General features: G+C 36.4%; 1 protein-coding gene across 1 annotated transcript in view; it reads left to right on the top strand.

Moving 5' to 3' along the window:
* Positions 1–26182, top strand: part of PRIM2 (DNA primase subunit 2) — a 106388-nt gene that overhangs the window by 50983 nt on the left and 29223 nt on the right. Inside the window, exons 8-10 of the mRNA XM_061990217.1 lie at positions 12154–12221; positions 15590–15662; positions 17101–17286. Of these exons, the coding sequence (XP_061846201.1) occupies positions 12154–12221; positions 15590–15662; positions 17101–17286 (327 nt within the window). The remainder of the gene's footprint in view (positions 1–12153; positions 12222–15589; positions 15663–17100; positions 17287–26182) is intronic.

Here is a 26182-nt window from a genome sequence, read left to right as displayed (position 1 = left end):
GGTTCTAGTGAACTGCAGAGTAGCTGGTGAGTAGTCTCAGACATCGGAGAGCTAGAGGTCATAGGTCTAAAGGCAGGGTGCTGGAGAGAGCAGAGGGTTTGGGAATCAGTGACTGAGGCCTGAGCCAGCTTCCACGGGGAGAGTCAGGCCTTGAAGAGGCAGCCTCTGAGGAGGCCAGTTTGTGGGCTCATGCACACAAGATCAGCTGACACATATAAATGGGTCAGACTGTTTGTATAGGGTTCTTTATGCATATGCCATTTGTGTGTGTATGGTGTTTCTGTGTTGGTGGGCTTCTAGTGGCTAGCAGTGTGTGTATATGTGAAGGGGTAAAATGATCAGCCTTGCTGCTGGCTAGGGCTACAGCTAGGGGATGGCAGCAACCTGGCTGAGAGGAGTTGGGAAGGAGAACACCTCTGAGCCTTGAAGCCCACCAGTTTCAGCTTCACTTTATCAGCTTGCTGTGTGCATTTCTGCTTTTACTTAAAAGCACCAAGCCACAGGCCTTAACAGGAGCTCAAATGGAGGCCCCTCTGTCTAAGGCAACAACATTATGGTTTTTTAAAGGCTTGGTTTTCTGCCTCATGAACTTGAAGCTGGTGGTAAGTGTTGTAATGTCAGAGTGTACTTGTGTTCAGAAGTAAAATGTTTTTAACAGTTTCAAATGTAGATAATCAACAGTTAAAAAAAGAGAATAAGGAAAAATTGCATGTTGTTGGAGTTGGTAGTTATTTTCCTTAATGCAAATGTCCTTTCCTGCTTTGGAAAGGAAACATTTAAACATTGACCCTTACTTGTATTGGAGAAATGCTGTTCCTGCGCTGGCAAGTGTGAGTTAGGTTTCAGTAAAATATTTGAAAATTCTGGTAAGTAGGTTCAGCTTAATGCTGGTTTTTAGCAGCATGAAATTTGAGCATCTGTCATGTTTTAGCTCTATTCACTAGAGATAAGAATGTAATCACTGGTACTTGAACAAGTGTGGAGCTAGGGCTTAATACTGTTTCAAAGACTGGCAAGTTTTGATTTACTCTTAAACCCACAGAAAAGCAATATTGTAAAATACACATAACTGCATTCCAAATACCTTTATAATTTTGGAAGATGGATATTTTCTAAGTCTTAGCAACAAAACAGTTATTTCCAAACAGTACCACATGTTGAGGATAAAACACTGAAATTCAAATGTTCCCTTCTGAAGTTTAAGAGCCTGGCATCACCCAGAGACTGCTGTAATAGAGTCTTCGCCGTGTTTGTTGTTGCTAAACATGAAGTTTGGAATTCTTAAGAATTACCTAAATTTATTTGAAGTTGTATAGTAACCTTGTCAAGGAAAAAGAAAACTGAATGTGTGTAAATCTGAGAACCACATTAAACAGAGAAAATGCTTTGCAGTAGGACCCTTTTTGCTTAGATGTTAATGCCTTTACCATAACGTTTAAAGATTGACTGGAAACAGCCTTGGCAGTGTAACAACGTAACAGCTTTCTGACTCAAGATTTTTATGATACTCTACATTGTTGAATAATAGGTGAAGCCCTATAGTAGTAATTATGACTATGGAAAAAGACACTTTAATTGAGTGGATTGGATAGATATATTGACACTTGTTTGTTCTCTTTTTTGACTGCATATAGTTTTCAGCCTTGGAGAAGTTTTGCTAGTGTGGTTGTGGTTGGTTTTTAAAGCCATTTTGGAACATAGTGCTAGGCTGAAGCTTTTGATGGGAAAAACCTAGCATGGTTTCTGACAATGGCTTTGAGGGTGCTTAATGAAGCAATAATGAATCCTTCATGCTTTCTAGGTGATTGCTTCATGTGTGGTATTGGCTAGTAACTTCCACCAAATTGTGCAGAGATGTTGGTTTTCTTAATTTCCTTCTCATGAATCAAGAGGCAAGGGAGGAAAAAACTTAAAAATCAAAACATTAAAACCTTGGGGAAATCACTGCTGTCTGAGTGACCTTCTCCCCCTCCAATAATGCTGTTGATGCAAGTAAATTAAAGCAGCAACATACAGTTTAACCGAAGAACAGATTCCAGGTTACCTTGGAGTGCTGGAATCAATATTGAGACTGAGAATCTGGGAGAAAGACAGCAAAATGGAGAGGCTTCTATTCGTAAAGAATACAAAAAAAGAAACAAAAGCTCTGCATGTAGCTAACAAACAGAAAGCAGTAGAAATATCTGAAATATCTGCATAGTGAAATAGATAATTTAATTTTCCAGGTTGGCTGTGAAGACAAGTGTTTCAGCACACTAATAGTTTTAAAAATTACTAGGCATTTGGAACTAGGTAAAAAACACTGAGGACTGAATGAACGTTGAGAAAGCTGTCGGTAAAGGACAAGTCAGTGATGGAACAACTGATAAAATCATTATAGAACCTTCACTATTATGGAAAGCAGTGTTATTTAAGAGAAGATTTGGATTTTGCTGACAAGATAGTTTTCAAGTGGCTACTTCAATCTACATATAATTAGGGCCTGCATGACACTATACACTATTGAAAGAACGATGGAATTAATAATCTGTTTTGGGGGAAAAATATCTAATGAGCATCTTAGTAACTGTTGACTTCAGCTTTATGTTAGAATGCAAAAAAGTATAAGAGATGAGTTCATTTGCATACTTTCACCCTAACATGCAAGTCAAATGAGTACACATGCAAGTAATAATGATGCAAAACCTGGCAACAGTTCACTTACCAATTAAAAAAGGTTTAATTATTGAAAAATGTTGCTTTAAAAACTGAATATTAATCTTCAACACAGATGTTATTTATACCTCAATGTGAATGTGAAAGCTAGAGATTTCTAAATGGAAAAAAGAAATCAATCCCTTTCAGAAGCAAATGCCTCAGGAAAAGTCGAATTATTATTCTGAATCCATTTGACAAATGCTGAACTGAAATTAGTGGTGCTCAGTTCCTTCAAATTTCTTTAAGTTTTAGGTAAATATGTAGAATATGCTAACAAGGAAGTTCTTCACAACTGTTAATTTGTTTCTTTTGCCATGGAAGATTTGCCCTTTGGCAGCTTGAAGTAACTGACTAAATATAAAAAGACATTTTTTAATACATATAAAAATATGTGTAATTCAGAATATATTTTACAATATAATATATATTTACTTATAGCTTTTAAATTACTAGAGATAGCAGTTAAGCAACGTTGATAATAAATGCCGTTCCTACCAAACTCTTGTTTGTAGCATCCAAAAAAGTTGCAGTGCTAAGAATATAACTTGAATTTTTTTTTTTTAAAAGGTAAGTTAGCTGTTGCTTTTGATTTGCTTCCCTTAAAATACAAAAGGCCACTTTGCATTCTCTGTCTTTCTTGGGGCTGGTTTGCGTTATTGTGAAAGGCAATGTGTGTGAGAGAAGAGAGTGGTGAGGAGTTTTATTTAATTAAAAAAAAGACAAAACAAAACAAAAAACTAAACCCACAAAGCCAACTTCAACCATAATTGTATTGACACCTGTATCAACCACTAGAGATTCATGAGGGAAATATTTTCTTGTCCTTTGGAAATGTCAAACTGTTAGATTCGTACAGAGAGCCCAGCAATGCCCATCTGCATTATTTGTTTCCTTTTTTCCATACGTTTGATGGTGCAATATGAAAATAATATAAATGTTTTGTGTATTAAATTATATTTCCCCATTGGGTTGGTAATGTCAAAAACATTTTTTGTTTAAATAGTTTTGAAAAATGTTACCTTCTGTCATGTAGATTGTGTGCAAACAATGCACGTGGAATAAATGTACTATTGTTTGCTTTAGTTTTTATTGAACATTTTTAAGTGTAAGTGCTGTTGAAAGAACTTTTAGTAGCTGAAAGAGCCTTGGCAAAAATTACTTATTAATTTTGTACAACACTTGAGATTTGTAACATGCTGTGAAAGGTTAAACCCCAACTTTTTTCAAAAGAAAATTGATCAGCACTAAAATGTCAACTGTCTAGGTACAGCAGCTTACTGGTGTGCAAACACCATTCTCTTATTTCAGGTTCCCCAGCTGCATAGCATTTGCATTGTGACATTTTGTTACAACATTAGCAAGATAGCTGATGTTTCAAAATCAATCAGTTTTTGTTGATATGAGACAGCCCGCAACTTAGTTGGATGTTGAAGATGTAATTAAATTGAATTCTTGGGTTCTGGCAAGATCTATATCTTATGACTTAGTGGTGGCTGTAAAATTAGAGTTTTGAAACCCGTGGAAGGTTATCATTCTGAAACATCTTTTTAAAGAGGGGCAGATGAAAGCAATGCAAAGACTTTCTCAAAGTACAAAACCTTTCTAGACATATTTTAAGACAGATTTGTTCGTGCCTGATGCATTAAAATGCAAAATAGAAAAATAGACTTCCTTACTAGAGTGTTCACTTACTTTAGAACTGCTTTTTAGGGAATTACTAGTTGAAATTCAAGCTTTAAACTAAACAAAGTTATTTAAAGTTTTAGAATTCCTATTAATCAGCAATACTTCTATTCAGAGACAAATATATTAAGAAGCCTTTTCTGACTATTAGTTCCCCCATTTAGTCTGTTTTCTGTAACACAAGATACATTGTGACTGGTGTTCATCTCTGAGGACAATCATATTGCAATGGGAAAAAGATTATACCTGAGCAATTTATCTTTGAAGTAAGATTTTGATATATAGTAGTGTCTTCCTTTTTAGAAAATAGTATAGTCTTGATTATATGCATTAAGAAACTTGTAGTTGGACTCAGTATCATAAGAGCTGAGACTTAAAGGCCTGTTATTTACTTTAATCATGCTGGGTATATATGTGGTCATGCTGATCCTAAACACTATAAATATGTGAACAGTACTTTGTAGTGTGCCTATAATATAGTGAATATTATGACACAGTACTTAAATAGAACTAAGATGTTAACCTGTTCTGCATCTTAAAACAGAGAGAAATGTCTTTCAAATGCTTTTGTAGCATCTCCTGGATTTGTAGCATCTCTCTTGATTAAGCAGAGACTCCAAGAATAGCTAATCTAGATAGACTCTGGTGCCAATAAAAAAATGTGCATGTCTGATTTTCTTTCAAGAAAGCTGATACTCTGTAAGAGTGGTTACCTCTCGAAAACAACTTAAAATGTTGTCAGTCAAACACGTCTTTCAATAAAGTTTGTCCAATATTAAGGAGTTAGTTGGAACATAGTGCCTGGTAATATTGAATAGGTATCATAGTATCATAGAATGGTAGGAGTTGGAAGGGACCTTTAGAGATCATCTAGTCCAACCCCCCTGCAGAAGCAGGTTCACCTAGATAAGGTCGCATAGGAACATGTTCAGGCGGGTCTTGAAGACCTCCAAGGAAGGAGACTCCACAACCCCTCTGGGCAGCCTGTGCCACTGCTCCCTCACCCTCACAGTGAAATAGTTTTTTCTTATGTTTAAGTGGAACTTTTTGTGTTCCAGCTTCATCCCATTACCCCTTGTCCTGTTGCTAGCTACAATGGAAAAAAGGGATGTCCCAAGCTCCTGACACTCATTATTTAGATATTTGTAAATGTTAATAAGATCCCCTCTCATTCTTCTCTTTTCTACACTAAACAGCCCCAGTTCCTGCAGCCTTTCCTTGTTTTAAGAGAAAGATGTGAGTATGTAAAATAGTGTTCTGTTATGAGCCTAAAATGTAGTATAATTTAATTCCACAAAAGATAGTTTCCAGTTGCATACAGTTACTTCGGATATGTAACTGCTGCAGGTACTACTACAATGTTAGATTTACTCACACCTTTGTTTCCATGTGTCTTTTCCCTTTTCTCCCTCTTGCACTTGACCACTGTGCAGGCTCATACTGAGCTGAGTGATGCATTTAACGGGAGCAAATAGACTGTAGTCAGAGATATAAGTCTTCTTGTTTCAAATAGATGTACAGCATAATGACTTTTGACCATCATCTAAGGATGTAATTGTTTGAGGAGCAATGCAGTTAATATCACCTCTGTTTCCTGCCAAAGTTTGTTTGTTAGATAAGTAAGTTTTAAACTCCTCAAAACAGGCTTATTATTTAGTCTTTGATGGAGATGAATTGTTCATCTCAGGACCTGTAACAACAGATTTGAAGACTTTCAGGAGAAGCTGTGGCTTGTCTGTGTACCACAAGTGAAAGGAGTTTCCCCTTCCTCTGTCTTACTGGTGACCAGGTCAGATTCTGCTGTAGCTCAAGTCTAGCTAAGCTAAGTTTGTTTCTGGCTGATTACAGAAACATTCTTGCAAAAAGTCACTATTTTATTAAAACTTCAATCAGGATGCAGTATTAGCGGCTTTCACTGTTAAAATTAGGATAATCTTAATGCGACATTACAGAAGCATGGTGGCACAACATCACTTTGAGAAGATTCCTGTGAAGTCTGATCCATAGAACCATGTCACAAGTTAATTATTTTTTCCCTATCTGCTCCAACTTCAGTTAAAAAAATCTATCTTGTGTAAGTTTGTCAGTAAGTGTGTAATAGTGCTGTTCATACTAATCAAAAGCAGTTCTAGCAAACCATCTAGACTTTCATGCCTTTACTTTCCTCTTAGACAGCATGCCAGGGCACTGTAACCCATTGTGTTGATAACTAGTGCTTTTATGAACCATCGGATATGTATTATGTCCTTTTCTGAGCAGATAGGATCTAAGTAAATGTTTTGGAGCACCAGTGGGTAGGAAACTCCTTTTTAAGGTTTTTAAGATTAGCTAACAAAAAGCAAAGGTCAAAATTTAAGATATTTTAACAAGAAGGGCACATTCTGCAAGTGTCATATTACAAATGGAAAACATAAAAGTTACAGCTTATTCCTTAGACAGCAGTGGAGACTGAAAGAGAATCTTTCCTTAAACTTTTGAAGTCCTAACCATGATAACTTAATGTCTGACCTAAGTTGTGGGTTTTTAATCCACAGAGCATTATTAAGGAAGCTTTTTAGTGATGTGTTCAATCTGAGTGTGTTGAATTCTTGGTATTATTCATTGTTTCCTCTTCATAAAAATATTTGTTCAATTGCATTAAAGCAGTAAAGAACCATCTAAAGCTTTCACCTGGAAGGCTAAAATTGACATTCTGATATCCAATCTAATTTTGTTTTTCTTTATGTTCTCTCCTTGCTTATCAGAAGTGGGAAACAGAAGCAGAGGAAGGAACTGCCTGTAGCACTAAAGGCACTGAAGTGTATCATAGAAGCAAGTAGCTGATGGTGGGCGAACGAACTAAAGAGTACAGAGTATAGTAAAAGAGTATACTAATCCATGATTTATTCCTTTGCTTCTAAATAGAATTTTTCTATCTATACTTAATCTTTTAGCTACCAAATCCTTCATTTTTCTTTGATCAATAAATAAAATGGGAAGACACAAGAACCTGCTCAATGTAAATTTAGTCCTCATAGAAATGTCTGTAACCTGTGATGTAAGATTCAAAACATGAAAGTATTCAAAGAGAAACAAAACCTTTTATTTCTAATATCTGTGTGCATAATACTTTCTAAAATGTGCTTGCTAGTTACCTAATTGAAATCTAACCAAAGCCTGGCAACTTCAGTTATTCTATGCTGCATCAAAATCACTGTTAAAATTTGCTGTAACTGTTTTCACTAGTGCATTAATGACATTTAAATGAAGAGTTAGAGCGTGGAATGTAGGAGGGTTATTTCTAAATTCTTTAAATCAGCATATAATATAGTTGTAGAGGTATTTGATTAATCTAATGCAGCAAAGATAGAAAGATTTGGAATCAAGCAATGAAATTTTTTAAGATAAACACTTTCAATACTCTTCTGCTTATTTCATAGAATTCATAGTCATCGAATTGTTTTGGTTGGAAGAGACCTTAAGATCATTGAGTCCAACCACTAACCTCACACTGCCAAACTCACCACTAAACCATGTCCCTCAGTGCCTCATCTTCATATCTTTTAAATATCTTCAAGGGTAGTGGCTCAGCCACTTGCTGAACTTTATTGTCACAGTGTCACCTTATTTCTTGCTACAATTACGAGTGCAATTGCTTCAAGTCTACTTTTTTCTTTTTCTATGAATTTCTCTGGATAGAGAAGAGATCTTATGAACCTTTGTTGACTGATTCTCACCAAGACTTCGAAACTGTTATGCTAATGGTATAAAACATCAAGGGATAGCATTATAGAACATATAATTATCCTGTCAATGTTGTTCCCAGTAGCATTTAAAACTAGTTTTGGTACTAATTTGTTTTATTTTTAATTGCTCTAATTAAATGGAAAAGCAACTAATGTGGATGTGGTCTCTCCATTTTAAAAGCTGAAGCCCAGTAATGAAGTAGTGAAGTGTTAAAATGCCTGTCCTGGTTTCAGCTGGTGTAGAGTTCATGTTCTTCCTACTAGCTGCTACAGGACTGTGTTAGAGATTTATGCTCAGAATGTTGATAATAGAGGAATGTTTTGGTTGCTGCTGAGCAGTGCTTACACATCATCAAGGCCATTTCTTCTTCCCCTGCTCTGCCAGTGAGTAGGCTGGGGTGGTACAAGAGCAGGGAGGGAGCAGGGCCAGGAAAGCCGACCCAAACTAGCCACAGGGTTAATCGATACCACAGAGTGTCCTACCCAGTACAGAAACTGGGGGCAGTTGGTGAGGAGGGGCAGATTGCTGCTTGGGCATCGATCAGTGCATGATGAGCAACTGCCCTGAGCATCATTTGTTTTTGGTGAGGTTTTTTCTTCTTTTATTTCTGTCCTTTTTTTGGTTATATTAATTTTCATTCTTAATATATATTTTATCATTAATATTATTATATTTTGTTTCATTTTAGTTATTAAACTGTACTTATCCCAAACCACGAGTTTTACTTTATTTTCTCTCCAATTCTCCCCCATGCCACTGGCAGTGAGGCAGTGAGTTGAGTGGCTATGTGATGCTTATTTGCTGGCTGGCATTAAACCATGGCAGTGCCAACACACAGTCCTAGGATATTAAAAAGGAAAAAAAAAAGTTGAGCTTGTCAAATAATGGAGAAACAAATCACAGGCTGTGAGTGTGCCTGTGGCCAGCATGTCTTCAAACACTCCTTGGTTGTTCTAGGAGTACTGAGCAGTTGATAAGGAATTGCTCTTGGTAAAAATGTGCATTTTAGGTTCTCTAATGCATGCCCCTAAAAGGAACTTAGGTGTTTTTCCTGGTAAATTGTAGAAGGAGCCTGGAATAATTCAGTAGCCTGCCTCTGCTAAAAGTGATCTTTGCCACAGATCCCTGCATTCAGTGCTTTTCTCCTAGGCCTTCTGTGTCACTTTTCTCAATGACATCCAACTTAATACGATTTCTTTAGAAAAATGTATTAATCAAGTGGTTTGACAGGATATTGAAATTAAGACATCAACATCTAGAAAGTAAACTCTTTGTGGAAATAAAAATTATCTTTTATGTGCAGAAAACTACTGAGGGAGCAAATAGCTCACATATGATAACCTCAAGATCAAAAAATACATGCATTCCTAAAAAATTGAGACAAGTTGAGCTATGATAATGTTGCTCATAGTAGCCATGGATAAAAATGTCATTGCTTTACTGATAGCACATGGAAGTCCTTAACTTTAGACTCTGTGTCAAATGAAGCTTCTAAAGTTCATAGTATATCTTCAGTAACTTGCAGTCTCATGTACTGTCTTTGTGTTTGAATGAGGGGAAGAAAAATAAGACCAGCTCTTAGACATTAATCTGTAAGTTTTTACCCTTTTACCTATGTTACAACTTGAGGTACTGCCAAATCTTAAATAATTCTAATGAGTTGTGTAGTTTTCCAATCATAGTGTGCTTTCTCAAGTTGTTACAGTCTTCATGCCATATGCAAGTGTCCTGTTTTCCAATGTATTACCTGCCACAAATGCAGCATAATGACACTAGAGATGTGATCATTGTGTAGAGTTCAGCAGAAAAGAACGCAGCTTCTTGCTCTGCTTCTACAAGGCTGAATAAAAATATTACTAGGTTTTGTCAAAACTTCAGAATTTCCTAAAGTAGACTTTCTAGTTACTTCAAGTACATGAAGATTTTAGTCTGATTTTTTTGTTCTTGCAATGCATGTGCCTGGTGACTCTGGTACTAAAGCTAGTATGAAGTTGGACTGACATTGTCATCTCAATTTTCAGTTTATTCATTCCGTATCCTCATATTGCTAAGTATTCTTGCTCTTTTCTCAATTTTAAATGTTGTATGATTTTAATAATATAGTACTTAAGTTGCCTTAATTATCTACATCCCTCACTCCAGCTTTCATGGCCTCAGCTCAACAATGAGATGTCCACATGGTCTGCCTGTGGCTCGCTCTGTCCACACCTCTGATCATCCAGACCCTGGGACTGGACATGTCTCAAGTCTACAGTGTTTTATAGTCTCTATAAATTAAACTGGTTCTGCTCAATTGGAGTTTGGAGCTATATTCTTTAGTTTACAATATTTTGATGTCTTTAATGAATCTAAAAAATCAAATAACATATTTTTCATAGAATCATAGAATGGTAGAGGTTGGAAGGGATCTTTAGAGAATACATAGTCCCAAGACCCGTATGGAAGCAGGTCCACCTGTACAAGGATATTTTTGCTTTTTTCTAGTAATATGATCTTTGTATGGAGCACCATATAGAGGTGACGGCAAGGAATTTGCTTAATTTTTGGTTTAGAGTGATTGGAAGAAGTCTTCTGAACCTCAATTTGAATTGTCTTTGAGACTGAGAAGAGCCATATTTTGAAGCAGTGATGGTTGCAGGCCAGGACTAGCTTAACAGCTGAAATGACCCGTTCCCCTGTGCCCACTGTCCTTCTGTTCAGTAGCTGCAACTTTCACTTGACAGACTAGCTGCTTTGAACCTCTCCTCATTTAGCTGATGGTTGATATTGCTAGCTTTCGGCACAAGCTCAAAATTGGGCAACAGTCTGACTTCTGCCTAGCGGTAAAGGTTGTGAAACAGATGTGATTATCTTATAGGAAAGTATTAAAGTCCTCCATATTCACATGGTCTTCCTGTGTGCTGATGGAGTTTCGCATGGGGATTTCTTAGGGTTACAAAAAAACTCCTTGTACCCAAGCACTGAGCGCAGCTTTTCCTGGGATGTATTTGTTTGTGGGTTGTAAATAGAAACTGCAGCCTGCTAGTCAGTCCACCTTCAGTTCTTGCCTTTACTTGTGTGTTGGATTCCACAAAGGGTAACTGTACTGTTGATGCTAAAAAGTTTTCTTTAGTAATATTTTTAAAGAGTGTGTATAATTGTATGCATGATGTTTTAAGTAACTTGTAAAATACTTATGGACTTGATGGTAATTTATACAATGTGAAATATATTGAAATTTTAAAGATGTAAGAGGTAATTTTCAAAATGCAGCCTAATATGGCTGCAATAGGATCCTGAAATGCATGTTATGTTAAATGTATGGCAGCAATATCAGAACTATTATGCCTGTAACTTTGTAAGTGATTGTCAACACTTATATACTGATATGAAACAAGTTTAATACGTGTTTTTCCAGTTGTTGTCATTAGTACACCAATTAGCTAGTATTCTGCAGCACTGTGACATGTACTTGTTGATTTGTAGATTACTAAGTTTTCAGAAAAAGTTCAACCTTTGAACTAGTCATATGGAAGTTACAAGAAAAAAAAGTATGTATGTATTTAGTTCAGAACAGTAAAATTACAAAATGAAAGTTATATCCGTTTGAAAAAGTTGTGTATGCAGAAACATGCTTATGTAAAAGTCATTTAGTACTAAATATTAGGTAAATTTTTCCATACAAATGTGGCTTGTATAACATGACTTAATGGACTATATTTACATATGTTATTACTAGAAGGTCATTTAGGTAAAATATGACTTCTAGTTCAAATAAGTTGGGAAAAAAGTATACCACTTGCAACAATGTCTTGCTATTTAATTCAAATAGCATAGTAATTTTAGAAAAAATATTTTTCACTATTTAACTTTGTTAACTTGTAAATATTTCTTCTATCTTCATGTTCTGGAATGTTGTGCTTTTAGTTACTTTTAATAGGAGAAATTCTATCTTAGCCAGTGTTGTGTGAAGTTGTAGCACTGCAGAGTGATTTCTTAAATCATTCCTTGTGCTACCAATGTTTTTGAAGATAACATTTTATTAATTGGGCTTCTGTTTTCTTCTAGCTGACAGCACGATCACTGCCTTCCATACAGTCTGACGAGAGACTACAACCTCTGCTTAATCATCTCAGGTAGCATAAAGTGGAATCATAGGTGGATTAAATTAGTTGTATTAGAGTGTTTCAGCTACATATTTTTTTACAGATAAAGAAACCTTGAAAGTATCCCTTCAACTTAACAAAAGCTTTATAAATGATGTGAAACATAATTTACAGAGTTACTGTTGCTTCTAAGTAACAAGAAAATATAGCTTTTATAAAAACTTTTTTTTTAGTAAGGGCAAAATTGTTAAAGCTTCTTTATGAACCTCTGGAGATCATTTAATCTAGCCCTTGCTCAATGTACATTCAGTTAGATCAGGTTGTTTAGGTATTTATTAATTCAGTTGAATTTTTAATATCTTTAAGGACAGAAGTTTACTTAAGTATTGAAGGTCAGTGATGAAAGCTCTGTTTTTGAAGACATACAGCTTTGTGTTAAAATATTGGAAATTGTTGGATTAATTGGAAATGTAAGTGGTGAGGGCTCCATCATGACAGCACTGCACTGGAATTAGCATGTTCTTTATTTTCTGTGGTGCTCCACTGCTCAAAGTCGCTGTACACAGCACCTGATGTTTTACTTAGATTTAAAAAGAAAAAAATATTTTGACATTTTTATTACACAGAACCACAGGAATAGTAGGGGTTGGAAGGGACCTTCAGAGATCATCCAGTCCAAACCCCTGCTAAAGCAAGTTCACCTCCATCAGGTTGCATAGGAACGTATGCAGGTGGGTTTGGAAAACCTCCAGAGAAGGAGACTCCGTACCCTCCCTGGGCAACCTGTGCCAGGGCTCCCTCACCTGAACAGGAATGAATTTTTTCCTTGTATTTAAATGGAGCTTGTGCCTGTTGCCTCTTGTCCTGTCACTGGACACTATAGAAAAAAGACCTGCCTCATCCTCTTGACACCCTTCAGGTCCTTCTGAGCATTGATAAAGTCCCCCCTCAGTCTTTTCCAGGCTAAACAGCCCCAGGTCTTGCAGCCTTTCCTTGTGAGAGAGATGTTCCAGTCCCCTGATCATCTTGGTAGCCCTACATAGGAACAGTTTCATGTTTTGTTGCTTTAGTGTAAATGAGAACAGGAAAAACTAGCTTTTGTTGTGTCTCTACTTATTTACATCTGATAGGTCTTTGTTTAAGAGCAATTAATGAAAAAAAAGCAGTGCAACTGTTACATAGCTGGTTAAGGGATACTTCTGAATGCCAAAAACCTTCAGGATTTTTATTACCATACTTCTTACTGGGATTTAAAAAAAATACTCCTCAGTGGCATACCTTCCCCATTTAAAGCTAAAGTGCAATTAGGTTAGCTTTTTGTAAATTATGCGCTCTACAAGTAATTACTGAGATATATGAAATTTCTTTTGATATATGCCATCAATATTCCAGCAATCACCATCTTCTCTGTGTTGTGGTTTTTTAAAATATGGGAAAAGGAAAGGTTGCAATAACCCCCTAGTTTAACGTCAACTACTTGAAAAAGGATACTATATCCTACACTTCTGCAAAAAGGTATTTTTTTATGCATTCTTATGTTAATTCGGGTCTGTATGTTTAATGACTGGTAAGTTACTTCCATTTTGCTTATGTGAACATGGAGGGCCTACTTCCAGTGCATTTTTTCACCAAGTGAAAAAATGACACAAAGACTTCTGAGTTGCCTTTATGGAAGTTCCTTTAAAATAGACAAAATACATCAAACCTTACAACTTGAAAAAACAACTCTGTCAGTGAACAGACAGATGACCAAGCAGATCTCTGTTATTTCTTTCTGTGAGTCTGTGATTCGTTTTTGCTTCATCTTGTTGATAAGAAAGGAAAATGTTAGTTTTAGACTTTCCTCTACATTTGTTGTGTGAATTCTTACAGCAGTATTTTGTTCCTGGCATATGTCAATAGAGCTTTATCAGGGGAGCAAAAGCTTAGATAGAAACATATGAAAAGAGCATACAATTGATTGCATTGGTGCTTTTATAATATTAATTTTTCTAGACCAAAAAAAAGAGAATATTTTTAGTTAAAATGTTAAACATTTGATAAGATTGTTCTTGTGGATTTCACCTGCTCACAATAGGCTACAAGGAAATTTAAATTGCTAAAATGTTGGCAATTTAATGAATATGGAGACTTCATATCTAAATGCATGAGAAGAACACTTCTGCAATTCCTGCTTTCAAAGGAGTTTATATGGGTTTTGTGATGAAGTTACAGGATTTTAACACTGCTTAAAATCTTCACTGAGGATAATTTCAAAGGTAGACAAAAACCACTGTACAGAATTGCATCAGAGTACTATATGACTGTGCCTGTACATTAGTTGTAAGGATTTTACTTTCAGACTGGAGAAGAGGAGACTTGGGGATGATCAAATAGCAGTCTACAGCTGTTTTAAGGGCAAACATGACAGTATTGGAATTCTTGATGGAGCCAGAATATAACAGATGACACTGGTCACGTATGACAGCTTGGGATGTTCAAATTGGACATTAGGCAAAATGCCCCTGCTAAAACGAAAGGTACAGCAGGTTGCCCACAAATGTAGAATCCTGGTTCATGGAGATTTTTAAGATGTAGATGATTTTTTACTTTTCCCTACTGGTAGATGTTCATAGTGATTACTGGAAGAAAGCAGAAGTGAAGGCTACCTTCACAAAAAGTAAGGAGAAGCATTCATGGAACTGATCAGTCTCATCTAAGTTCCAGACATCTGAAGAACTTCTGGAGTGCTGTGTCCAATCCTGGGCTCTTCAATGTATATCAAGTGAGGCTGAGAGAGATGAGGTTGTTCAGCCTGGAGGACAGCATGTGTGTGAATATCATCAGCATGTATTTGTAGGTGTCTGATAAGGCAACATAAAGAAGACAGCAAGACTCTTCTCGGTGTTATCTAGTTATAGACCAAGAAGGCAATGGGCACAAACTGATATAAAGGAAATTCCACTTCAACGTAAGAAAACAATTTCTTACTGCCGGAGTGGTCAAACACTCTTAACAGATTGCTCGAAAGTTTTTAAGGAGCCTCTCTCCTTGCAGATGCTGCAAAACAAACTTGTTTAGATGCTAGGCAACCCACTGTAGTTGTTTTGAGCAAGGCTATGAACTAGACGGTCTTTAGTAGTCTCTCAACCTCTACAGTAGCATGATCCTGGGACCCAAGTTCTGAATGACCTTTCACCACTCCTTTCAGTAAAGGGAGGATGGGTTTCTTGACCATGTTCACTCTAATGTACATTTTGTAAATCTTAGTTTGTTACGTAACTGTCAAATACAGTTTTCTTGGTTCTACCTCGTAAAATAGATACAGTCCTGAATTAGTAAAACGAATTCCTACTAAATTGATAAAAATGTTTTTCAGCAGTTTCAAGTTATGCTGTACCGTTTGCTTTGTTTTTCAGCCATTCTTATGTTGGCCCAGATTACAGTGTGCAGAAGAACACTGGAAAAATTTCTCTAGAACAGATAGATGCTGTAAGTCCTCTGTGTTTGTTGAGTTTTATTCTATGTTGATAAGTAAGTTTTAAAATTAAAACAAGTACTCTACGTATAGACAATATATAAAGCCTTTATTTTTATTTTGATTTATATTTGCTTTGTGACTATTGAGAACTGCTTGAACGAAATGGCAATAAAGTTTAAAATGGAACAGAATTAACTGAAAATACATCTAATTAGGATTTAGACTGCTGCTATAATGAATTGCTTATTTTGCTGCTTGATTTTGTATACTTTCACGAATACCTAACATAATCATAAACAGAGTTTAACAAAATTTTCTTACTTAATAATTTTACAACCTATAATGTTTCATAGAATCGTAAAATGGTAGGATTTGGAAGGGACCTTTAGAGATCATCTAGTCCAACCCCCCTGCAGAAGCAGGTTCACCTAGATAAGGTCGCATAGGAACATGTTCAGGCGGGTCTTGAAGACCTCCAAGGAAGGAGACTCCACAACCCCTCTGGGCAGCCTGTGCCACTGCTCCATCACCCTCAGAGTGAAATAGCTTTTTCTTATATTTAAGTGGAACTTTTTGTGTTCCAGCTTCATCCCATTACCCTTTGTCCTGTTGCTAGCTGCTATAGAAAAAAGGGATGTCCCAACCTCCCGACATGTTTAGTTTATGATTACTACATTGCAATATTAGTCTTTACATAAAAATGTAGAAAATAGCATGGAAGAGTTTTTCAAAACAAGGAAGTAAATAAAATGGTTTGTAAAACCCCATCAGTGGTGCAGAGACAATTAAAAACACATTTCAACCCCTTTATCTGAACTTCAGAAATTGTTTGTATTTTCAATGTCCATTTTAACCATGACAGTGTTCCTTTGTTAGTAAATTCAAAGGCATGACTGATGTTGAAAAAGCAAAGCCCAAGTAAACTTGAATGGTACATTTTTTTAATCTCTGAGATCTTGCTTTATAAGGAACAGTATTCTGCAGGGGAAAAAAACCCTGCAAATCAGTTGCAATGGATTTTGCTCCTCTTTGTAGTTTCTCGAAGATGTTTAAAAAAATCCATGCCCTTGCACGACTCCCAAAACCTCTTTTAAAACAGGTCACTTTACCATTCCAGAAGCTAAAATAAGGAAGGAGCCAGAAACATTTTAACAGAAGCATGGATCTGTTTTTCCTGACAGCAATTAAGTCCATATTACTGCATAGCTGAAGGTGCTCTGGTGCTGCTGCCTTTATTACTGTGTGATTTGGATTTTGTTCTTGAAGTGGTTATTGGATTTGATGGCTTAGGGACACGCTTGTGCTATCATCAATCCCAAGGTGCTCTGCGCATGCATTTTTCTTCCAGCCATTGGCATTTTCAAGTGGAGTTAATTAATAATCACAATAAATGATTATTAACAAATTAAGTTATTAGTATGCCTTAAACACAGTTTTTTCTCATGGCAGCTTTCTGTGAAGTCATTCCCGCTGTGCATGCGCCAGCTGCACAAAGCCTTGCGTGACAGCCATCATCTCCGTCATGGAGGCCGTATGCAGTACGGGCTGTTCCTAAAAGGTATCGGGCTCACTCTGGAACAGGCACTGGAATTTTGGAAGAAAGAGTTTATCAGAGGAAAAGTGGATGCAGACAAGGTAATTCAACAAGTGAAAAATATGTAAATATGTGAATGTGAGGAAGGCACAGTAGTGTCTTTCAAATTGGAGGTATATATCTCTTTGCTTTTGATTTTATTCATTTTATTGATCATTCTCCTGAAGGGTGGGTATAAAAGGCAAGCCCCAAAGGGACTTTTTATAGATTACTAGAAAAATCTCACTTTATTATTAAATCACTAGGATACCAGTGTCCTTTATGAAATACAGGTACTATGGTACTATATGAGTAATTCACCAAGCAGGTAAGTGACCACAGCACTATCTGAAAGGCAAGGTAAGGCTTTTTTCTTGGTTAATGAAAATAAATAAATTATTGAACAGCTCTTTGTGAGATGAGCTTGCCTGAGCGAATTTTCAGCCTAAGAATAAACGAGAAAACTGAAGGTGAATGAAGTCAGAAGAATATGTTCAAGGAAATGATAAGAAAATCCCGTTGAGTACAGTGGGCAGTATTATTGGCATATTAGTCGAGACCTAACACTTGCTAATATTTTTGAGAGCATTGTGAGTGAGGAAAGTGTAACACACATGTCTTGTCCCTCTGAGGCTTGTGAGAAGATTTATGACCTGCTCCTTACTGTGAACAGCCTAGGTAGAATCAAGCAGGCTTCCTTTCTCATCCACCTCTGCCTGGCCTGTGGTATGTGTTAGAACAAAAGTTTCAGACCTTACATCAGTTTTGTTTGCACTGTGATATTTTGCATTTAATATTGTGAGATCTCGGTTTTGTAGAATACTGTGAATTCTTTTGGAGAGTTTGATAGACAGTCTTTTGTTAGCTTCTCTGGGACATGCCTATTTATACAAGATACAGGGCAAAAAGTAATGTGGGCTACAATGAATTATGTTGTGTACGTCACCTTCAAATCCCAGAAGACGGATAACCAGTCTGCAGAAATTTTGGGAAGTGGAAAGGGATTTGAAGGTATGTATAAATGAGTAACGAAACCTGTGTGAATCTAGTTCCTTATATGATTTAATGTTTTGCTAAAAAAGGAAATCCCAAATGCATTCTCTTACAAAGGTTTCAAGAAAGAATTTGAAGAGAAGTAATAAATGAAATTTTGCAGTTGAATGCTAATTGAATGTCAATTAATTAATTAGTAGCTGTATTGTACCTAATTATTCCACTTACTTGTGTTTTGACCCTAGATGTATACACATGTTTGCAACTTGGGTCCTGTTTTCAGTCACAGGGTTGTGATTTTTCTACTATATCGTCTCTCTTTATAGGTTCTACAATTAAATGGAGTTCTGTCATCCTGTGTTTAGCTTTGAAAGTTAGAAAGCATATTGTGAAGCAAGGGGTTGGGTTGTAGCTACTGCATTTTCCACAACTAGACTGTTTTTTCTATGTAATTTTCATCTTCTCAAGTTCTAGACAACCAGCTTCAAACTGGGATAATAATAAAGCTGGTTTTCATACCTATCACTGAAGTCAGTGGCCTGTGGTTTTTCACAGTTAAATGTCAGACAGTGCTTAATGTCCTGAAAACATGAAGATTAACACAACTCTTGTTGGTACTTTCTTCTTTTGACAATTTTATTTTCTGACACTTGTGCCATTGTTTTTTTTCCCTGTAGAGTGGAGATAATTACACTGTTTTGTCTTACCAGTGCAATGTTTATGCCAGTTCTCAATCCTAAGAATTCTTGGCACACAACTTCTGTCTTTAGCGGGAAAGAAATTAGGGGGAGCGTGTCAGAGGTGCACTGGAATGCCCACTGACCGGCTTAGCAAAGGCAAGTGGAAATTTCCACTAAAAAAGAACTCTTCCTGTGCTGTGAACCACTGGTGTGGACACATACCCCAAAATCATTGAAAAAAACAATAGAAATGTTTATAAGAAATGGTATTTTACCTTTAGAGGGGAATCTGTAAAGTGTATTGCAAAAGGAATGTGAAACCACACATTCAGTGGAAAAAAAATAAAATCAAGTAGTGTCTACAAAGAAAACTGATAGAGATGCTCTACTGGGGAGCAAACAATCATGTACTGGCACGTTGACAACAGAGACAAATGCAGTACACAAGATAAAACCTTTTTTTTCCTTTTGGCACTATGAAAATATTTCTGCGAACTGCTAGGCTAAGAGTGCTTAAATGGTAAATTACTGTTGTTCAGATGATAGGATCAACCGTCAAATGACAGTGGTTGTGTTACTTCTGATTGAATGGTTATGCCAGTTGGCTCCATAACCTCAGTGTTATTTTAAGGCTGATTGCTTTTTCTAGGAAATGTAATCTTACTTTCAATAGATATTAATTCTTACATATCGTCACATCCTGCTCTTGTTGCTTAAAAAAAATAACTCCCCATGCCCCTGCCTCAAATAAAGGAAACAAGAAGGTAATAACATGAAACAAGACAAATAATTACAGTACAGTTGTAAAAATGCTCTGATAGTAGAAAATAAAATCCTCTTACACCACAGATTGTTATTTGGCAGTTGTTGTTCTCAGATCTGTTTATAAGATCAGTCTGCAAATGTGAAATCGGAGACATGAAAGATCATGTGGTATTTGGAACAAAGGAAAATGTTAAATCTGGATTGTTTTGTTTAAGGCATTACTCAGTTACCTATGTAGCTAACAGTCTGGATTCAAGTTCTTTATACAGATGGATGGCTTTAAGGCAATCCATCACTTTCTGCTTGCTTTCACTACGTACGTATTTAGTATGTACGTGCTTTAGAAAGAATAGTATATATTCTTAGTGATATCTAGTGCATGGTGGTATGAAATACTCTCTTAAAGTACTCTGATTATTTACCACTTTTTAAAGAAGAAAAAGATGCTAGTTGTGCACTTTTGTGTTGAAAACTAATTCCTCTGATACTGCAGTTTGATATTGCACTGATTTTTATTATTTTTCCAGATGGTACTGAAGTGCCTCTGAAAATTATGCAAGAGTTTGGGGATTGAAAAATTTTATTTAATAAATCCTAAAAGATTATTTACAAAATTGTCCTGATGACAGAACATCTTTCTTGTCCTTGTGACCTCTTACTGAGAACGAGAGATGTCTCTGTAACCACTGCGTTCTAGGTCTCTTTCCTGGGGGATTTGGTGACATTCAGGCTATAGTGAAGTTTCACATTCTTCTTGACTTAATTTTCCAGATCATCTTAGTGCAGTTTCATACAGCTTATTGTTTTCTGTAGCAGTTGATCACAAGTGACAATCAGCAGGTAGTTAAAAAATGATTGTTCAAAAATGATGGAGAGAGGCTTAGCAATCACATCAGCCAGCTCTCTCAGCACTCTAGGATGCATCCCATCAGGACCCATGGACTTATGAGCCTTAAGCTTGGCCAACAAGTCTTTAACCTCTTCCACCCAGGGCAAATCCTCTGCTGTCCTGGCCATCCTGTTATCCTTGCCAGAATGGGCTTCCTGAGGGTCAGCCGTGGCCGTAAAGACTGAAGCAAAGAAGGCATTCAGTACTTCGGCCTTCTCTATTCTCTACATCCTCAGTCACCAGGGCACCCTCAGCATTTAGCAGCGGGCCCACATTCCCCCTGGCCATCCTTCTGCTGCTGATGTACTTGAAAAATGCCTTATTGCTGTCCTTAACATCCTTGGCTAAATGTAATTCTAGAACAGCTCTAGCCTTCCTAGCTGCACCCCTGCATGCCCTGGCAATGTTCCTATACTCTTCCCAAGAAGCCAGCCCCTGTTTCCACCTCTCATAGGTGGCTGCTTTCTGCCTGAGTTGTCCCAGCAGATCCTTGCTCATCCAGGGAGGCCTCCTACCTCATTTTCCTCCTTTCTCGCACATTGGGACACACTGATCCTGGGTTTGGAGGAAGTGGTGCTTGAAGATTGATCAGCTCTCATTGGCACTTCTGTCTTCTAGAATCATATCCCATGAGTTCTGTCCAAGCAGATCTTTGAAGAGACCAAAGTTGGCTCACCCGAAATCCAGGGTCATGGACCTGCTTTGTGTTCTGCCTCTTCCACACAGAATCTTGAACTTTGCCATCTCATGGTTGCTGCAGTTGAGATTGCCTCCAACCTTCACATCCCCTACCAGGCCCTCTCTATTCGTCAGTACCAGGTCCAGCAGCACACCCCTCCTTGGTGTTTCCTCGATAATCTGCTACAGGAAGTTGTCGTCAACAATCTGTAAGATATAAAGATAGCTGAAATTCCTCTATAAAAATTAAAATTTTATCTTTTAAAATTGTACATTAGTGGCACTGTAATGAAAATAGAGGGACAGGCTTGACTTTCCTGAGATGTACAAAGGTTACTTTAAGAAAATGTTTACTTTCTTCTAGGATACCATATATTAGCATATATTACTTATAAGATCTTTTGCCCTGAATTTGGTGGAAGTGGAAGAATATTCTATGTTAACAAAGCATTAATACAGTTAAGTATATTGCCCTTGCTTTCATTGGCTATCAGGGGGCTAGACAGTTAAGTTCTTGATCAAATTGTACTTTTTAGTTAAAATTACCATAAAATGAGATAGAATAATTTTTTTCCTTCCACCAGTGACTGTAAAAATTAGCTTCCGTAGAACCACTTACTATCTGTATTTTTTTTTTAATTGTTTGGAAATTATCATTTCATATTCCAGTTCTAGTGAGATAGAGCAAATGAATTTTAAAGATTTTGAGTGAATCATTTGCAACAAAATGACATTCTATTCACAACGTTATATATTGAATGGCCTTGCTTAATATAACTGAGCATGAAGAAAGTAAAAATATTTTCATGGTGCATTTCTAAATGTTTTTTGTATTCTACAGACACAGTTAGCTCTTGAAATTGCTTTAATATCTGGTTAAAAGTGATTTAATTGCCAGAAGAAACATGAAAATGCATTACCATTTACATGATTCATTTTGATTGTCAAACATACTATTGAATTTACATTAAACCTTTAAATGCAAGTTTGAATTAAACAGTAATGCAATTGTTACAGGGGTTTCAAGACAGCAAGTGGTCTGAGTGTATCCTAGACATGTAGGCTTAAAGTAAAAATTAATGTTTAATTTGAATTTAAACCCTAAAGGCTAAGGAGAAGGACTTTCAGATTTCACTATTCTTGAGTTCTTTTGTGTGGGTTTGGTTTGAGGTCTTATTTTTTTGGTGGATTTTGATTTTTTTTTTTTAATGTTTTATTAATATAATACTGTGTGTAATTTCTGTGAACAACCAGATTTATGCAACTGGAGTGTTTTTATGGAGCTCTGAAGTGTCTCAACCAAGATACTGGTTGTTAGTAGCTGAGTGGTCTGAACACAAAGTTAAAAATGTCCCATCTAAACTCATGTTACTTTTCAGAAATCAGCTTTATGACACTAAATCAATCATCAAGAGATCCCCTTCTTTTGTACAGTTTCCTAGAAGTTTTGTTTGTTTGTAAATTGAAGCCTGGAGGTTTAGAGATGTGCTGTTTACGTGGGACATAACTGTTTTTGAAAGTGGTATTTGTGTGAAGAGAGATGGCTGGTGAGATCAATTGCTGGCATGATCTCGGCTAAATGAGAGGATAGTCTGGAGTTCCTTTTATATTTTAATAAACGGTATGCAGAAGAGGTGTTGAGAGGGAATTTAATAACCAAAATTTATACAAGTAGACATGAGAATTAAAAGCATGACTTGAAGCTGTAAATGCATGGTTTGCAGTTGTTCCATCTGAATCACACTGAGTTAATACAGATTTCTTGTTGGTTGTAGCTGGAATAAGATTTTCTTTTCTTTCCTTTGGCTATGGTTATTAAGAAGCAGTGAGGAGTTGGACTCAAAGAACTGAAAATCCTGAGGACTTACTTTGTGGATAGCTATTACCCTGTTTGATTCCTTATGAATGGTTAGAGCCTGAAATCTTGGAATTTTTTGCGAAACTTCTGTGGTCTGGCCATGGAGTTTAGTCCAAGTAATCATAATAGCCTTCTTTAGCTGAATGGAAGTAAGCTTCGATTGCCATTAAAATTGGGTTATTTTTGACATGAACTATACTGCAGCATATATGTTAAGTCTATGCAAGGTTTGTGCTGTCATATATTATAATTCTTATTTAAAGTTGTGTTTTATAGATGGAAATTTGTGTTATGTGTTCTTCCTGTCTCATCTACATTCATTAATGCTTGCTAGCTTTCAGTTCCCTTCTCTTGTGATGCACTTGAGAATGTTCAAGTACTCAGATGACTACTGCTGGCATATTGCAGACATACTGGTCTGGATGATTTAGTTTCTTCAGTTTGTTTTGTATACCTATTGATCAAAGCCATAGGAAAGAGGTCTGTAATGGATTCTGGAAGTGAGAGGACTGAGAAAGGGGTTTACATTCCAAGAAGTGCGGTGTCTAAGGAGATGGTTTGTTGGCGGATCTGGCTGTGTTAGGTTTACAGTTGGACTCAAAGGATCTTAAAGATCTTTTCCAACCTAAATGATTCTGCGATTCTAGGATCAAAGGTTGGCAACTTCTTCGAGAATGCTGTTAAATTTTGCTAACTCATAGGCAAGAGCTGGAATAAGATTTCTCACTGACTGTATCAAATGTAGAGAATATTAGCAATGCTTGTAAACAGGTAACCCTGGCCTGTGGCTAGAGGGAAGTCACTGTCAGTGTTGTCAGTATTACTTCTGTTTAGTGTTGTGGACACAGTCATTATGGAAAGACTGCAGAAAATTAGCTCGTCTCTTTAGTGGTAGGGATAGCAGTTTCTTTGCTGATTAATTAAGCATGGTGAGATCAAACAGAACTAGTTTAAAGTTATTTACATTGGATGGTGTTTTTAATTAGGACTTAAATAGTAGTATGGAATTGCTGTCATTAAAATAACATGCTTGTGGTAGTTCTGAATGTTACTGTATGACATGATTAATAATGCTTAAGTTTTGCAAAGCAATTGATAACTATTTCTACTTTCGTGACAGACAGGAAATCCTAACTTTGCTGCAGAGCCATTTACCAGTAACATCTCCATTTTTCACAATACTCACACAAATGTGCGCAAGTTTGTGGCTATTGCTTCTCTTATTTCTTAAATAAAGAATAAAGAGATGTGCTCTGACTCTCAATGTCCATTTTACTTTTTTTGTTTTTCAAATTGGGCAACTAAGTGAAGCACATCGTAGTCTTGGTTGACATATAAGAGGTCAAATGATGAGAAATCAGATGTGGTTATAAGATTAGATTCTTTTTTTGATACATGGTAGAAATGTCTTTCTTACTTCAGCAAAATAAGATGAAAGTAATATTTTTTTTCACCATTTCTGTCCATATACAATGTATGGAATCATCATAAGGTACAGTTAACTCGTAACTTTATATAAAAATAAATGAAGTGTGTGTGTATATGCATTCACGTGTGATTTAACTCTATTCAGAGTTTTAAAAATTATGGTAAGAATAGTAATACATGGTAAATGGTAAGAATAGTAATACATGGTAAATGATGCATAATACTGTGCTACTGAAGTGAACTAACTTGGGTGGTATTTAAGTTGACAGGTAGAAAATGCACTGGCAAAGGGATGCCCCCTTCTCCACCTCAAAAATTAATGATGCTTTTTACTATCAATTAGTGGAGTTACTGGTATTTCCCAAATTAGCCAAATTCACTTTTTCCCTCGCAGTGGCAGATCCTGCATCAATTCCCTGTATCTTTTGGTAGGTGGATAATCTACAACTTCACTGTTTTCTTTCATTGTGGAGTTCTGAGCACTAGGAGGAGTAAAACCAAACTAAAACTTAACTTTTTTTTCCCTTCTACTTGTAAGGATGTGTATTACTTTGAAACAACGTTCTCTGATCTTTAAACCCAAGGTCCCTACTAGCTTATTGGTTAAGGATAGTGAAGAAAAAGTGTATTTGGGACACAATTTTGTGGATTTGAGAGAGTGATGTAGTTTTAATATGCCTTGTAGCTGATGTAGTGCATTTTAAAGTCAATCATACTTCTGTATAATTCCCTCTGAAACTTTATTTTCTCACTTTAAAGTACTTCCATTTGTTTAGCCTTTTATTTTAACTTGTTAAAAATGTGTCTGCTTTTACTTTTGATTTTCAATTTTCATCATCCAACTTAGAATGTAAGGAAAAAAATTGGATGGTCTTTCAGCCTGTGGCATGTCTTAGGCACAGAGAACTCTAGGTACATAATCTCTCTTCTGAGACATTAATTGCAGTGCTGCCATAATTTTAATGATGTTAATTGTACTAGCTACCATAAAGAGAAATAGAATTAGTTGCCATAGTTGTTACATGTTAGGCAATGAAATCTGTATTTAGTAATTTAGTAATGTATGAGTAGATTAGTGAGAAGATTCTTGCACTGACAAGAGTGAAAGAAATAAATACCTTTCCTGTATTAAAAGTAATTTAGATCAGAATCTGCTCTCCTGTGACTTGTTTTATTCCCAGCAACACACATTTTCTTTCCATACTGTAGAATTGTTATGTATAAAAATGGATGGTAAAGCCAGACCTTTAATTTTCTAAGATTCCTTTTTAAGTCTTGAACCACTTGCCAGACTTGAACTTTTCTTGTTGCTTTAGAAAGACTGTGTACTTGTCAGAAGAGGTTTTTGTTTTATTAGCCATCACAGCAGCAGTAAGTCAGTCCATGACATTTTAAGAAAAGGAATAGATCTATTTGTCTATCTGGTTGCCAGATTTCTAAGTGCAGCAATTGTGAAATATCTGAGTCTTTAGCAGGCTCTGTCGAATATCTTCTTAACTGTGTAACTCTCCCTTTGCAGCCATGTGCTGAAAAATGCTCTTTGACTGTTTACCCAAGTTTCAGACACCGGGGTTAACTGGTTTTGATATGCAAATCTGTTAATCCCTATCCTTTTATTATGTCCTGGGACAAACTGAATGATATAGCAGGTCTCTTTCAGTTGTGTT

This window comes from Colius striatus, chromosome 2 (assembly GCF_028858725.1).
Source record: "Colius striatus isolate bColStr4 chromosome 2, bColStr4.1.hap1, whole genome shotgun sequence".
NCBI classification, from domain to species: domain Eukaryota; kingdom Metazoa; phylum Chordata; class Aves; order Coliiformes; family Coliidae; genus Colius; species Colius striatus.
This window is presented reverse-complemented; position numbering and strand designations above follow the sequence as displayed.